Raw genomic sequence first — 17037 nt, forward strand, 5'->3', positions numbered from 1 at the left:
GACATGAGACAATTGTGAAAATCTAAACACGGACTAGGAATTAGATGAAGGAATTCATTTCATTACATGTGGTGATGTGATTATGCCTTAAAAAGTCATCTGTTAGACTTATATATACATAGAGTATTTATAAACTTAATGATTTCCCTTAAAACACTGGAAGTAGGGAGTATGGGGGGAATAGATGAAACAAAGTGGGCAAAATGTAGCTAACCGTTCAGTATAATATACTACTTTTGGTGAATGTCTGAAAATGCCCTAATATAAAACACACACAGCACACACACACCCAGGTGCTGTTTTTCATCGTAAACCCCGAGGGAACCAGATCCAGAGGGTCCACCGGCGGCAGCTTGGATTCTGAGGACTACCTCCGCGAGCCCGGACCGCCTTTCTCTCCCGCCGGACTCGAAGTTGACCGAGGAGGCGGCTGTGGGCCGCATCGGCCTCTTCATCCTTTCAGCACCCCCATAAACGCCTCTGGAGAGAGCTGGTGTCACGGAGGGTAGCGTGCAGACTTAGTTATCCCGGTTTCTACGCTGGACTTCGCCCAGCGGCCCAGAGTCTCAAGGCAGTAGAGCACCTCACCCGCTCCCTCACCGCCCGAGACGCCACGACCACCGCAGCTGAGCATTCGAGGCGGGCTCCGCGAAGCAACGTCACGGCGCGCCGTGCGTCGGTTCAAAGTTCGGCCCCGCCTCCGCTTCCCCCTCGCTGTCTCGCTCGGCCTGCGCTGCCACTGCTGGCGCTACCGCTGCTGTGGGCCGGGATCCACTCCGCCTGCTCCGCCGCCTTCCTCCCTGAGCGCTGCCCGGCCGGCCGCCATGGCGAACGTGGCTGACACGAAGCTGTACGACATCCTGGGCGTCCCGCCCGGCGCCAGCGAGAACGAGCTGAAGAAGGTATTGGGGAGCGGGCCGCCCGGGCAGGGTGTGAGGGGCGCGGGCCTGCGCGGCTGGGACTGCCAGGCCGCGCTGCGGGGCGGCCCGCTAGCCGGCGGCGGCGGGCCCAGGCTGGGGGCCGGCGGCGAGACCGGCCCGCCGCGGGCCGCGCACTCCAGCCTCGGCTGACCTTGGGCCGCCGGCCCCGCCCGCCCGCCTACAGATGCAGCAAATAAAACCCACCCCTGCGCAAACACGACGAAAACGCTTCCTTCCTCCCTCCCCCGGCGGGCGCCGGAGGCCGGGCGCTCCCGGGAGGCAGCTGCCTGCCCGGCCCTCCCCGCGCCGAGGTCACCACCCTGGAAAAACAGGTTGGACCGAGACGCCCAGCGCATCCCGGCCCCGGGAGAGGAGTTGACCGCGCTGCGGACGTCGGCGCCCGAGCCGCGTCGGGGCTGGTCTGGGGCCTGGCGGAGGGTCGAGGCCGCCCCCGCCGGGTGCCTGCGGGAACTTAGGGATGTTTCCTGGGAGCCGCGGCCGCGGAGCTTCTCCCCCTCTTCCTCCCTCGCCCATTGACCCGGAGGTGGCGTGGGTCTGTGTCTGGGTGCATTGTTCTGTGGGCAGGTAACCCAAATGTTATGTACTCGTTTCAGGAAAAACCTGTGGGTCCCAGCCAAACACCTGAGTGTACACTGACAAAAAATAAATAGAAGGCCTCATTATCGCTGTTTGCATTGCTGCGAATCTTTCATCTCAGGATTTCAAAGCATTTGAGGCATTTGATTAAGCCCCACAGCATCTTCACGGGGCTTAGAGTATCCGGATTTGTAAGCTTAGAAAAATGAGAATGCTCCTTAGGCAGTGGGACGGGTGCAATTGAAAGTAAAAGCACTTCCTGTTACCTTACCGGAAATGCTATTCTGTGTTACATAATTCAGGTGTCCGTGAATGAACGCTTAAGTGCTTTATATCTCAGCCACCCAAATGTATGCAGCTTCACTAAAACCGAGGTCACTCCAATTAAGACCCCAATCAATCCACCGTATGAAAATAAACCATGACCTAGGAGCTTGTCTTCGCTTTTTCGTGATGCTACAATTAGAGGAGCCATCGTGAGCCCGGATTCTTACCTTAGCTTAATTTTAATAATAGTGGTTTTGCAGGCTGTAGAGCTTAACAGTCATTTCTCTTTAGAGTTTATTGGAGTCGTCTTGGTCTGCTTACGGGCCATCAAAGACATTTGACAGTAGTGAAAATAGGGGATTTTTCAGTATTTTTTTTTTTTCTCTGTGGCTTTGTTTCATTGTTTGTATCTGGCTTTAGTATAACCTATTTTCAAGTATAACTACTGTCTGCTTTGTTATTAGTGAGTAAACAGTATTAAGATGGAATATGCCCAACAATGCCAATGAATAAAGGATATTTTGGGAGGTTATGATTTTAGAACACTGCTTCTCAGAAAATTGGATGTTAAGTTAGTACTCACAAATCTTTAAACTGGTCTTTACATATAACCTTTTTTTTAAAAAATCTTTTATTGAAGGCATACAGAAAGTTAGCCAAGGAATACCATCCCGATAAGAATCCAAATGCTGGTGACAAAGTAAGTTACTTGAGACTTTTTTCCCCCTGAGATTTCTGTTTTAAACTTAAATCGCCCTTCTTGGGAAAAAAAGGGAATGTTGTAAGAAAAGTCCATTTATGCCCATAGTGCCAAATTTTTATGTTAAGAATATTTCGGTTTTATAATGGGAATACTATCATTCTGGGCAGTGGTAGGTGGTAAATAGGACCAGAATCAAACCAAAGGTAACTTGTAACTTTTCTTAGAATTAAATGAATTCTAGATTCCTATAGCTTTTTATTTGTAGTCTTTTATTTGAAAATCCAATTGTTTTCCTCTTTACTTTTTTTTTATAGTTCAAAGAAATAAGTTTTGCATATGAAGTACTATCAAATCCTGAGAAGCGCGAACTATATGACAGATATGGAGAACAAGGTCTTCGGGAAGGTAGCAGCGGAGGTGGTGGCATGGATGATATTTTCTCTCACATTTTTGGTGGGGGATTATTCGGCTTCATGGGCAATCAGAGCAGAAGTCGAAATGGCAGAAGAAGAGGAGAAGACATGATGCATCCACTCAAGTGAATATCTTTTTTCTTTTTTTAAAAAAATGCTAAATACTTTTTTTCAAGTAGAAGTACTCAGTAAAAGAGAGAAGAGGCATCAAAAAATACTCTGTCCATCAGAAAAAAAAATCTTCCATTTACCATGCTGTCCTCATTGGGTGACTAAGTTGAATTTAATAACCTGAATGTTGGTATTTTGCTAACAGATCTTAAAGGATGGTTGGTGTTTTTACAGAGTAGGAAGATTGTTTTGGTATATGCTTCTGAGGCTGCTTGTTTTTAAAATTTCAATTATGAAGATTCTTTTCTTTGAAGTATTTAAACCTCCTGAGTTACTTTTTATTTAAAAACTTACAAATTGAGTGACCATCTGGCTAGTTTGTTAACATGTTACAGTAACTCATTACTTGTTCCTCAGTGTGAACTCTCCTAAATTGATTTCCGCGGAGCTTGCTGGCCTCAAGCCTGACATTAACCTGCCAGCATATGAATGGTGTCTGACCTTGATCTTAGACTGTGAACCCAATATGAAAATAACTATTTTACTTTGCAAAATTTGTGAGATCTTTTATCCCGTTAATTTTTCATGGACCGGTAATGGTTATGCTAGCAAATGCCAGAGACTGAAGTTCAAGTGTTTATTTGAAATATTTCGTAGTATCTAATATATACATTTGAGTAGGTAAGAGGAAGTAAAGTGTAATTTGTTAAAATTTTCCTGTTATTACAACCTTTCATTTTGGGTGGCTTTATAATATTCCATTCCATCATTTATTTTTAATCATTCCCTTTCCTATAGGGTGATACCAGTTTTTTCCTATCATAAATAGTGCTCCTGTGAGTATCTTTATGTACAGCTTTGTCTCTCCTTGGCAGAGATTCCTGGGCAGGCATCAGTGTTTTGAGGCTGATAAATATAACTAAATTGCCTTGTAGAGGATTGTGCCAGTTTAGCCCCACTGGTGGAGGGTGCCAGCTTCACTAGACCATTACCCACATTTTTCCTTCTTTTGCCATGTTTATTGAAATGAAGATTTTTCTGGCCTCTTACACAGTGGTGTTGCATACTAATTGCAGTTTAATATGTAAGGGGAAGAAGACCTACCTATCATGTAAATGGTTGGTTAAAGGTTCTTAGGAGGAGGTTAAAGTCTGATGGAACCAAGTGCTTTGGTCTAAGGTCTAGATATGCCGTTGTTTGGAAGTGCTGATAGTGTTTTGACCGTAAGTGTTTTATTATACTGTCTAGAATGTATAAAAGATAACAATTTTGAGAAAGTTTGAATGCCACAAAATAGTATAGGTGCTTTGCAAAGCACATTTAACTTCTTTTGTTCCTCTATTTTAAAGTAAACCTTTACTATTAAAGGAGATTTAAAAACACCATGAGAAGGGTAAAACCAAATTAAATGCATTGCTTGCAAATTGTAAATGAATAATATTTTTGAGACTTTTGATGTATATAGATTTTTTTTTTTGATGTTTATTTGGAAATGAATGGTCCTGCAGTTCAGATATGCTGTATGAGTAAAGACGAGTTGGGTTTTATCAGTTGCGATTTTTAATAGGCTTTTTAACTTGGCCGTTTTGGGGTCATAGACCCCTTTGAAATTTTTGTAAAAGTTGCTCAAGTTTTGCTTATAATTCACTGCGTTTTTCAGACATCTAAAACTTGTTGTAGGCTCTCTCTTGGAAACCTATCCTTCTCATCTGTCACACTCTAGATAAGGCCAGTTTTTTTTTTTTTTTTTAAGACATACGCAATCTGGGCTTCCCTGGTGGCGCAGTGGTTGAGAATCTGCCTGCCAATGCAGGGGACACGGGTTCGAGCCCTGGTCTGGGAAGATCCCACATGCCGCGGAGCAACTGGGCCCGTGAGCCACAATTACTGAGCCTGCGCGTCTGGAGCCTGTGCTCCGCAACAGGAGAGGCCGCGATAGTGAGAGGCCTGCGCACCGCGATGAAGAGTGGCCCCCGCTTGCCACAACTACAGAAAGCCCTCGCACAGAAACGAAGACCCAACACAGCCATAAATAAATAAATAAATTTAAAAAAAGAAATTGCATCAACATTAAAAAAAAAAAAAAAAAAAAAAGACATACGCAATCTAATTGCCTCCCGTAAATTGTAATGTAACTTTGTAGCGTTTCTGAATTGTCCTTGAAGGGGACAGAGCCTTATAGTAGAGCCTGGACTCTGGAGCCAGACTGCCTATGTGATCTTGGGCAAGTTACTTCTCTGTGCCTCAATTTTGTCCTGTAATATATACCTCATTCAGAGGGTTGGATTAGGTGGAGGTCTTCCTTGAGGCCAGAAGAAGGTGTGATGTTTTGAGTTTGTGCAGTTATCAGCTTTATCAGGAAATGCAGCACAGTAAATTATTGGCCTGATCCTTTAGGTTGTGGCTTTGAGCAATACATATATTGTTTATAACCATAAACAGTTTGAGCTACAAAATAAAATCTCACTCAGTTGATTTATGTAAGGTGTTCTTGAATTCTTTTTTTAAAAGGTTATAGTGGAATTTGCTATATCAGCTATCGTTTATATCTTGAATTTAAGAGAACTTGGCAAAATTTGAACCTAATTCTTTTCTCCCCAGAGTATCTTTAGAAGATTTGTATAATGGCAAGACAACCAAACTACAACTTAGCAAGAATGTACTCTGTAGCGCATGCAGTGGGTAAGTGTGTTTTCTGGTTACGAAATGAATTTCATCCATTCTTTCAGTGGCACATTGAGTCTATATCAGATAAAAATTGTTCATGACTTCAAACTGACTACCCAACCCAGAACACTTTCTGATACCTCTGAAAGTCTTTAAATACCAGTCATTGGGCGTTGAAGATGAAGGTGAAAAGCACAATTCCTATTTGTCATGGCCTAGGGGGAAAATTCTAATTTATACTTTTGCTTGCTTTTTAGCCAAGGTGGAAAGTCTGGAGCTGTTCAGAAGTGTAGTGCTTGTCGGGGTCGAGGTGTACGCATCATGATCAGACAGCTGGCTCCAGGAATGGTACAACAGATGCAGTCTGTGTGTTCTGACTGTAATGGAGAAGGTATGCATGCCAGTGTTTCTCTGCTTTTATGTTGGATGGATTGGGAATGCAGAAGTTGGAGAGGCTTACAGTTTTTCTTTTTCAACGTGTGTTTGTATTCATCTTATTAAAGATACAGAGAGTTCTGAAAGAAAAATGTAAAAATAATATTTCCTTATGCATAGGCCCAGTGAACACAGATAAACAGTAAACTTATGTTGAGTGAAATGTTAGTCTTTTTTCATTCCAAAAAGATGGGGCAAAGTTTTTTGTCCCTTTATATTTTAAAAAGTTATATTTGGTAAAAGAGAGAGAGCAAATTGTTTATTTCTCATCCTGATAAGTGGAGAATTTTACTGTAAGCTTTAGTTAGCTTTTGAGGATAGATTATTGCAATTGAAGCTCTTTTTATAGAAGTAAATATTTTAGGCTTTGTGGGCAAATGTTTTCTGAAACTGCTATTCACTTCTGCCCTTTTAGCACTTTTATAGCCACAGACAATATGTAAACAAGTGGGCATGACTGTCTTCTAGATAAACATTACTTATAGAAACAAAGGCATGCCCATTTTGTCCTGTGAGCCTTAGTTTGCCAGCCCTTGTTCTAGAGCAGTGCTATCCAAAAGAATTTTTCTGTGATGATGGGAAAGTTCTGTGTATGTAATGTCTAGTATAGTAGCCACTAGCCACCTGTGTATGACTGAGGAACTGAACTTTTAATTTTAATTATTTTTAAATTAAATAGCCACATTGACTAGTGGTTACCATATTGGTCAGTTCTAGAACATTCTTTTCCAAATTGCTTCTGGAAGAGACAAGATAATTTGGAGAAGCTGCATATCATATTCCCCTCCTGGAGCGTCTCAGGGCATTTTACCTTATTAAAGTTGCTAACAATTCCCACTCTCAAGAAATCAGAATTGACTGAAATCTTTTCCCATGTGCCATTACCATTTTAAGGAACTGGTGCTTTGCAGAACATACTTTGCAGAAGCAGTGTTCCTGAAGTCACTTATACATGTCATCTGAGCATTAAAGTGTGCCACTAATCAGCCATTAGAAATTGATGGTATTTTTTTTTCACAGTATACTATGTACAGCTTTGGTTTTGTTTTATTATAGCACTGATCAAATATTTCAGAAGAATACATATGATTAAAGGATGTTTAAATAAAGGATGTTTAAACCTTTATTTGGGTTGTCTCTCCATTGTTAAATTTAAATGAAACTAAGACAAAAAATGAAGAAGCAGTTGTAGAAGTTCAGGCATCCGACCACCCATTTTGTTTGCTTGATCATTAGGCTTTGTTTTAACTTAGGAAGCAGAGTCAAGAGTTAAGAAAATATTGTTTAAGATACTTTATACTCTGGAATAGAGGAGACTAGGTAGCTGGGTCCTTTAGGTAACCTGCAGTAAGATGTGAGTTTTTGTTATTAAGAATGATATTTTAATGAAAAGTTTAGGTAGCAGTTTAAAGACGTTCAGGAAATTTATTTAGTGAATAAAGACATTATCAAGACCTATCTTACTTGAGTGCGGTATAGTACCCTTGCTGGAAGTTTGACTGACCTCTTTTTCCAGGGGAGGTAATTAATGAAAAGGACCGCTGTAAAAAATGTGAAGGGAAGAAGGTGATTAAAGAAGTCAAGATTCTTGAAGTCCACGTAGACAAAGGCATGAAACATGGACAGAGAATTACATTTACTGGGGAAGCAGACCAGGCCCCAGGAGTGGAACCAGGAGACATTGTTCTTTTGCTACAAGAAAAAGAACATGAGGTAATTTCCTTTTTGTTTGTTTTATTTTTGCCTCAGAAGACCAGAAATGGGTCTTGTATGCAAGATATAGGTTAGATCAGTTTGAGTTTCCTGAAGCAACACTGAACATAGATGAAGTTGTTAAGTCCTTAGGCTGAGTTCATAAGAACTGACTTCTTTAGTAGACCAACAAGACAGGTGCTGTCAGAAGCACTGTAGAAGGAGTTGGTCTTGGTCCCAGCTCTGCCATTGACTGGCAGTATAACCTTAAGTAATCCTGTTGTGTCTGTACCCCGGTTTCCTTATTTATGAAAATAAGGGCATTGGACCAGATAATCTAGGCAGCCTAGTTTTCACTGAGAAACTCCTTGGATGGTTGGTGAGGGCTTTTTTAGTCCTCAGTACTGCTCTGTTGACTTGTTTTACATATTGGGTATCTATTTGAGCTTTCTTGAAAGAAAAGGTTCTGCAGTTTTAAAAACATTTTATTTTTAAACTTCTTTTTTTTTTTTTGGCCGTGCCGCGCAGCTTGTGGGATCTTAGTTCCCCAGCCAGGGATTGAACCCGGGGCCACGGTAGTGAAAGCGCCGAGTCCTAACCACTGGACTGCCAGGGAACATCCTATTTTTAAATTGCTCATTGACTCTGTATTGTATCCATTAATGTGCATGGCAAAATGTACTGGGCTGATGATGTGGCCTGGTATATGTTATTTTGATTATACCATTGTATCTGTATTTTTTAAATGTATGATGGAGTATATTTTAAGTTTTTTGTTTGTTTTTTCATTTGGACCATTTTTAAAGTCTTTATTGAATTTGTTACAATATTGCTTCTGTTTTATGTTTTGGTTTCTTTGGCCACGAGGCATGTGGGATCTTAGCTCCCCGACCAGGGATTGACCCCACAACCCCTGCATTGGAAGGAGAAGTCTTAACCACTGGGCCACCAGGGAAGTCCCCTAAATTCTTGGATATAGAAGCATTTGACAGGATTCTGGCTTTGTACTTGATCACATTGCCATTTTGAGTTTCTTTGGAAGTATTTAGATTACAAGTCAGCTGCCTTTTTTAGTTCACACTAAAATTTTCTCCCATTTGATGGTGATTTCTACAAATAAAGTAAATTTTAAAAATCACTTCAAGAATCCAATAGAGATTAAAGCCATATTGAGATGCAGATTCTGGGAATTTGATTTGATTCATTCCCTCATTAGATTGTGGCTTGCTCTCCTAGACAAGCCTTTCTCAAGGTATACTAGTCAAATTTATTGCCTCAGGAAAGCTGTAAATTGCTATATATCTTGGCCTTTTGTGAATATTGCCAAACCTACCAATGGCAAGGGTCCCTAGATTGCTTTTGTTGTTTTTTTTTTTAAGGAGTAATTTCTAGAATTCTGCCTTAGAGTGTTATGGGTTAAAATATTCTGTAAGTATATTGGGATTTTAAAAAATAGAAATCACTGACCTTGGAGACAAGGGACTTAAGTTCTGGCTCCCATTTACTAGCTTTAGCTTCCCTGGGCTTGGCTTTGCATACTAAAAAAAAAAATGTCGTCCCTCAGAAAGATAGTATAGAATCAAATGAGATAATGAATAAGCTGCTCTTCTTTCTTGGGGCTGTGAGGAGGAGGCATTTGGAAGTAAATCACCTCCAAAATTATTGGCAGCAGTGGAATTGCGTGGAATTTCCAACAGACAGCAGATGTTACTGGTTGTCTAAAGTAGAAAATAGAAGATGATAAAGGTTAGAATGGAAGTTCATCTAGTAAGAGGTCAAAGATTGTTCCTTCTTGGTTTTGTTGTGACCGGTAAAGTAAATTTGAGGCCAAAATGAGATTTAGGCATCTTGTTTCATTTATACCACTGAGAATATTCTTAACCTTCTTAAGAAAAATTGATTAGTTTGACTAGTTCATGAACATACTTGTATTTTTTGGGGGCTTTCTTTTTTTAAAAAACTCTCAACACTTGTGCTGAAGGAATTGTGAGGCCATGAGATCAGGGTGGGTACTGTAGCTGAAACAGAGTGTAAATCTTCTGATCAAAAAACAATTCAATTTTGAGAGTGCTGTGTATGCATGTGTATCATCTTTCAGTACAGGTGTGTGTGTATTTTGGTAATCTTGCTATCATAGTGCATTTGTACAGCAAAGAACCACAGTGGTGGGTAAGATCTGGTGATGTTAGTCTCTGCTCTATGCTCTGTATTTTTATTTTTCAGAAATTATTACAGCTTTTAAGTGTTCTACTGTCTGGTTCTTGGTAATTTCTCCTCATTAGTCTGGTTTTTCAAAAATTTCCTGGCCATTCTTGCCTGTTTATTCTCTGTTTGAATTTTAGCATCAAATTGTCTAATATAACCACCCTTCCTGCTGGTCCCCTCCTCCCCCCAAAAAAACCCCTAATACCATTTTTTATTGGAATTACTTTAAGTTGAGGTCTCCTATACAAGAACATAGTATCCGTTCATGCTCCCTACTTCTTTTTTTTTTTAATTTATTTATTTGGCCGCACTGTGCAGCATGTGGAGCTTCCCCAACCAGGGATGGAACCCGTGTCCCCTGCATTGGGAATGTGGAGTGTTAACCACTGGACCACCAGGGAAGTCCACTCCCTACTTCTAATATAGCTTTAACCAAAGAATATTTGGTTAAAGATAGTTTTTGGAACAGTAATGTAATGATATGTTCAGAAACACTTTCATTTTATGAACTTGCAAAAGCATTGAAAAGTGCTGCATGAAAGAAACCGTATTGAAATTAATTTTTCCACCCATTGTGAGAAACACCTGAGTAAACTCTCATAGGAAATATACGTTCAGTGGTTCTCAAACTTTAGCATACGTTAGAATCCCCTGGAGGGTTTATTAAAACTACAGATTGCAGGTCCTCACCTTCATAGATTCTGATGCAGTGGTTATGGGATGAGGCCCAAGAATGTGCATTCCTAACCAGTTTCCTGGTGCTGCTGAGGCTGCTGGTCCAGGACCACTGATCAAGATAATGGTTTGAGGTTAACTTTTTTTCGTAGGTAAATTTAGGAGGATAATTTAGGAAAAAAGGATATCTTTCAGATTTCCTCTCCTCTCTGACTGAACCAGCCACGATTATTCTTTGGAAGAGCTAACTATTGTATTGAAACAAAACTAGGTGACCTTTCACTGCAGTTAATTTTATTTCAACTTAAATTTCAAAAGTTAACTATAGATATTTGTGAATTCTAATAAGCAAACGTTATAAGTTGGGCATGTGTGAAATTGGATGTATTTTTCCCTACACACTGAACGCTCATTTTTTAATGTTTATTGAATAACCTTTGCATTACCTAGTCCATAGGCTTATGGTATAATAATAAGCCAACTTTAGCATTTGTCTTACATTCACCTAAGCAAGTTTTGAATTTTAGGTGAGGTAAAATTTGTTTGTACTTGTATGAAGCATGGGGTTTGAGCCCCTTTACTGGCTGAGCATTACTGGTTGAGCTTTTTTAGTTGAACTTGGGCCTTCCCCTTCCCCTGTTGGGATCACATCTGGAGGAAACGCCAAGTGAACCTGTTCTCCAGAATCCCACTGGGCCTTGTACACCTTTTCACTCGAGGCAGTGTTCGGAAATGGTCCATAATTGTAAAATATACCTGGTTCTGTTTTTGAAGCTTCAGTTGTACCTTACGAGCCATTGTTTTCCCAATTCCAGTTCTTTCGTGATAGAAGTTTTTAGCATATTACTTGAGAATAGCTAGGTTTCCTTATATAAATTTAGGAAACCTAGGGATGGTGGCAGTTTGGCTTTTGCAGTAAATGGTAGAACTAAGGTTTTGAAATTGATTCAAGGAGCACAGAACAACAGAGTACGCCTCCATAATTTTTTAAAAAGATGTTTCTGGTGTGCTTTATTTGTAGGTGTTCCAGAGAGACGGAAATGATTTGCACATGACATATAAGATAGGACTTGTTGAAGCTCTATGTGGCTTTCAGTTCACATTTAAGCACCTTGATGGACGTCAGATTGTGGTGAAATACCCGCCTGGCAAAGTAATTGAGCCAGGTAAATCTTGATTTTTGTCTGATCCAAGATTCTGTGTAATCTTCTACAGTAGGTGACTCAAAAAAATATTATTGAGCACCTTCTTGGGTAAAATTCTTAACACTTTCCCCTTTATTTACTCAAATAATAGGATGTGTCCGTGTAGTTCGAGGTGAAGGAATGCCACAGTATCGTAATCCCTTTGAAAAAGGTGATCTTTACATAAAATTTGATGTGCAGTTTCCTGAAAACAACTGGATCAACCCAGACAAGCTTTCTGTAAGTGTTCTCTAAATTTAGACAACAGATGACTTAAAGTTTAATAATAGTTGTGTTTCTGGGTCACCTTGCGTTTGTTTTGGGTGCTAAGATTACACGATTTATTAATTTGAGTGATTGATGGGCTGTCCTGGTTGTTTTAAAGTGAGGATACCTGATGTAAAAGTTTACGGGGCCAAGTAGGGAATAGTGAAGGAGTAAAGCAGACTGCATGTGAGGTGGTGGTGGGAGGATTGGGGCTCCCTGGAGAGCAGATCTCTCACCTGAAGAGGGCAGCCCCCCAGCTTAGCATCTGCTGGTTGTTCATGCAGGAAGGCATGTCTAGTGTGAAATTTTCCAGTGTTTAAATGTTAGCAACTAATTCTGTTTTTTGTTTTCTAAGCAATAGATGGGTTGCACAAAAGATGTCTGCAGATTTGGTCTGTGGGTCATCCATTTGTGATCTCTGGGTTAAAGTGCAAAGACTAACTGTCAAACATATACCTTGGATTGTATCAAAAGGGAACTTGATAGTGGATGAAGATAATCTTCCAGCTAACCTTATTTTTGTTTATTTTAATGAAGGAATTAGAAGATCTTCTGCCATCTAGACCAGAAGTTCCGAACATTATTGGAGACACAGAGGAGGTAGAGCTTCAGGAGTTTGATAGCACTCGGGGCTCAGGAGGTGGTCAGAGGCGTGAAGCCTATAATGATAGCTCTGATGAAGAAAGCAGTAGCCATCATGGACCAGGAGTGCAATGTGCCCATCAGTAAACTCTGCAAACAAATTGCACAGGTGGATTTTCTTTCCACACTTGCCTGGTTTGTTTTCAGCGATCCAGCTGGTCAACCCAGATGAACTGATGGACATCTGTTGGTCTATGTGTAACTTTTAAAATTGGTATAGTATCTACAGAGTGTATAATTTAAACTAACCACAAAGCTTTACATCTTCATTTCGACTGTTCCGTAGCAGAATAAAGCACTTGAAAGGAAACAAGACTCCCTTTCACACATGGGTTATAAGTTTCAGTCCTGGTATCTGTGCTTGATTTTTATCAGTTTTGTGTAGATTTTATGTTTCATATTTTAAATTCAAATCCCACATTGTAAAGTTTGTGTACAATTTGTCCTGAAGCTTTGTGTTTGGCTGCACCTGCATAAGCTGCTACAAATAGAATAAAGAATTTCATAGCCTGTATCTATCATTTAGATGCATGGAAAAATGGGCTTTGCACACAATGGGTTTGGAGCTGACTGGGAACAATGGAAAAAATAACATTAGCTGAGTTGTGGTTGTAAAGTTTGGGGTTTCTCCCCCACCCCTTTTTTTTCCTTCCTTTTTTTTTTTTTTTTTTTTTTTTTTTACCATCTTGTGAAAGGTTTCTGAAACTCAATAATAAAAAGCAGTTGGTGTAAATTACTCTTTGTCTCACATTTTTAGAAGGAAGAAATATTTTGAACTGTAAAATCTATCCTTAAACTGGAGAATGTATCCTTAGTTCTGGTTCTTAAACAGCCCTTAAAAACCCATTGGCCTGAAGCTTATGCCTCAGGCACATGCCCATTTTATAGTTTCAAAAGACAAAAGAAAGTTTGATATGTTGGTAGAAACAGGCTTTATTGGCTTCAATTAATGCTTTGTAGAGTCAAGGACATCTGAGTTATGTAACTCCTAAGTTATGATCCTGAGCACTGGGGCCAGGTTAACCTGGCCTGTATTTCCTCACCCCACCCCCTTTTTAAAAAAATAAGGTAACAGCAAATCAATATTAGAACAATGTCTGCATAGAACCTGTTAAAATGCTCTGTTTTCATTAAATGTTAAGTTAAAGATTCTCTTGTCTCCATTAAGTTGAATATTTGAGATTGGGGGGGAAGCGTTGATTACTATTGTTTTATAGAAAAGTAAGACTCTTAGGCTGGTATGAGAAAAATCAGGTAAAACTACTATGAAAAGGATGTTGTATTGCTCTTCTTTCATCTTCTACTACCTTCTTTTCATTCCCAGAGTAGGTATTTTTAGAACACACTTTAATTTTAGGGAAAAGAGACATCATTTATAGATTTTACGTTTGTAAAAGGACAAATGGGAGAAAGCCGAAAACTAAGAATTTTAAATGTATTATGCCATCCCTGAGCCTAATTGTAGTACTTGTAGTTTATTTCTAGGGCTACTAGAACCTGAATGAAAAAAAAAAAAGGTGTCCTGGCATTAATCAAGGCCTTGAGGTTTAAATTATTGCCCTATCCACTCTACCTCCATTGTACAAAAACTATTTTACAACCAGCCTGGGCAAGATGCAACAGCATAGTAGTTTTGTATCCAAGGTTACTTCCCCACAACCACTTTAAGTAAGAAATGCAGTGGCAATACAAAGTTTGTAGCCTTTCCAATAAAGGTCTATAAAACATTAGAGTTGTTCAGTGTAGTCTTTCTTTCAATTCTTCTACCCAGGTTTTTGGACTACAGTAGAGAACCATATGGAAGGGGAATAAAACCTTGTTAAGGTCTGTTATTTCACTGAATCTACTGGCTCTACATTGTAGAGCATCTGTCTAGAGAATAAGCATATATCATCAATACAAAGAACCTTTTATAACAGCTTTATTGAAATGTAATTCATATACCATTAAATCTACTTTTTAAGGAAGGTGTGCAGGGAATTCCCTGGCAGTCCAGTGGTTAGGACTTTGCTTCCACTGCTGGGGCCCTGGGTTCTGTCTGTGGTCTGGGAACGAAGATTCTGCAAGCTGAGCAGCCAAAAAAAAGAAAAAAAGGTGTGCAATTCAGTGGTTTTTAGTGTATTCACAGTGTTTTGCAACCATCACCACTGATTCCAGAATATTTTCATCACGCCAGAAAAGAAAAATCCATTAGTATTTACTTGCAATCTCTAGTTTCTAAGTATTTGCCTATTTCAGATATTTTCTATAAAATGGAATCATAACAGTATGTGGCCGTTTGTGACGTGTTCATTTAGTATGTTTTCAAGGTTCATCCCTGTCGTAGCATGTATTGGTATTTCATTTTTATGGCAAAATAATACTCCATTGTATAGAAATACCATATGTTTGTTTACTCATCCATCAGTTGGTGGACATTTGAGTTTTTTCCATTTGGAATAATGCTGCTGTGAACATTCATGTACAAATTTGTGTGTGGACATGTTTTAAATTCTTTTGGATAAACCTAGGAGTGGAATTGCTGGGTCACATGGTAACTGTTGAATCTTTTGAAGAACTGCCAAACTTCCAAAAAGGCTGCACCATTTTACAATACAACAATGTATGAGGGTTTCAATTTTTCCATGTAACTGCCAACATTTGCTGTCTTTTAGTATAGCTATCCTAGTGGGTATGAAGTGGTTTTGATTTGCATTTGCCTACGACTAATGATGTTAAGCATCTTTTCACGTACTTACTGGCCATCTGTGTGTTTTTGGAGAAATGTCTATTTCAGATCCTTTTCCCATACTTTATTCAATAGATTTTCTTACTTTCTAACCTTTTTCTGTTCTAGGACACCATATTACACTTAGTCATATCTGCATAGGCTCCTCTTGGCTGTAACAGTTCTGATTTTATTTGTTTTTGATTGGTGACCTAGACAATTTTGAGCAATAGTAGTCAAGTATTTTGTAGAATGAACAATGTAATATTAGTATTAACATATGTAAAAGTTGATTCTGATAGTACTAGTTGCAGGAATGTATCAGTATGATGTTTAAAAGAAAAACCTGTTTTCTCTACTCATAACACTTTTGATACTACCTGGAGTTAGACCCCACAGGTTAAGGGCTCAGTCCCACAAGACTGCCTGGTCTTCAGACACCAATCACAAGTCCCAGATTGTCACCTGTACTTTTGACCAACTGGTTATAAATGCAGGGTACTCACAACCTCCTCCTTGGTTTCAGTAATTTGCTAGAATGGCTCATAGAACTCAGGAACACTTTTCTTACTAGATTACCAAGTTATTATAAGAGATACAACTCAGGAACAGCCAAATGGGATAGGGCGTAATCATTCACCATTGATGATTGAACTCAGTGTCAGCCCCTCTCCCCTTCCCAGAGGTCTAGGGGTGGGACCGAAAGTTCCAACCTTCTTACCGTATGGTTGGTTCCCTCTGGTAAGCAGCCCCCGTCATTAATATAAACTCAGGAATAGCTGAAAGGGGCTTGTTATAAATTTAAAGACACACCACTAACCCCTATCAGGAAGTTCCATGGGTTTGGGGAGCTCTCTGCCAGGAACCAGGGATGAAAACCAAATTATTTTTCTTATTCTATCACAGTATCACAGTGTTATTGATATTTCAGTGAAACAGCTGCATATTATAAACTCTGTCAAGGCACATGTGTAAAAGTTATTTCTAATAGTCTTACTTGCATGAGTGAATCAGTGTGTACTTTGGGAGAAACATGGGAAACCTTGCTCCCACCATCTGCCAACGTTTTGCTTAGTTGTTCAATTCCAGTATACACGTATGGTAGTATCAGAATTGTTAACCCATACCCACATGGGAAAAGAAAACCTAATCAACTAGAGTACAGTGCTAAGCATAGTTTCTTTTACCTTTAATTTCACAGACTCCATTTCCAAAGTTACTTAGGAAAGTAACCTTTCCCCCCACCCCCTTCCATGAGATTGTTTCATACGTTTGTAATATAGTTATATTGTGTGATTGCATTCTACATTCTATCCTAGGAACCACCCCACCAACACCTCCTAAATGATTTTTTAAAATCTGCATACAGGGAATTCCCTGGTGGTCCAGTGGTTAGGACTCCATGCTTTCACTGCTGAGGGCGCAGGTTCAATCCCTGGTTGGGGAAGTAAAATCCCACAAGCTGTGCAGCGTGGCCAAAAATAAATAAATAAAATCTGCATACATTGAGGGTCACTCTTTGTGTTGTGAAGTTCAAAATGTCTTGACAAAT

The 17037-nt window shown here is 39.8% G+C and overlaps 1 protein-coding gene across 2 annotated transcripts; it reads left to right on the plus strand.

Moving 5' to 3' along the window:
* Positions 1-701: 701 nt before the first annotated feature.
* On the plus strand, positions 702-13929 carry DNAJA2 (DnaJ heat shock protein family (Hsp40) member A2). Of its 2 annotated transcripts, XM_061173349.1 has the most exons (9): positions 702-902; positions 2425-2484; positions 2802-3025; positions 5613-5693; positions 5936-6069; positions 7630-7826; positions 11707-11851; positions 11982-12109; positions 12674-13929. In XM_061173349.1, the coding sequence occupies exons 1-9, from the start codon at positions 825-827 to the stop codon at positions 12863-12865; spliced, it is 1239 nt and encodes a 412-aa protein (XP_061029332.1). In that variant the 5' UTR covers positions 702-824; the 3' UTR covers positions 12866-13929. The 2 variants fall into 2 exon arrangements, with proteins under 2 accessions (XP_061029332.1, XP_061029333.1); XM_061173350.1 differs by lacking the exon at positions 2425-2484.
* Positions 13930-17037: the final 3108 nt, after the last annotated feature.

This window comes from Eubalaena glacialis, chromosome 18, assembly GCF_028564815.1.
Source record: "Eubalaena glacialis isolate mEubGla1 chromosome 18, mEubGla1.1.hap2.+ XY, whole genome shotgun sequence".
NCBI classification, from domain to species: Eukaryota; Metazoa; Chordata; class Mammalia; order Artiodactyla; family Balaenidae; genus Eubalaena; species Eubalaena glacialis.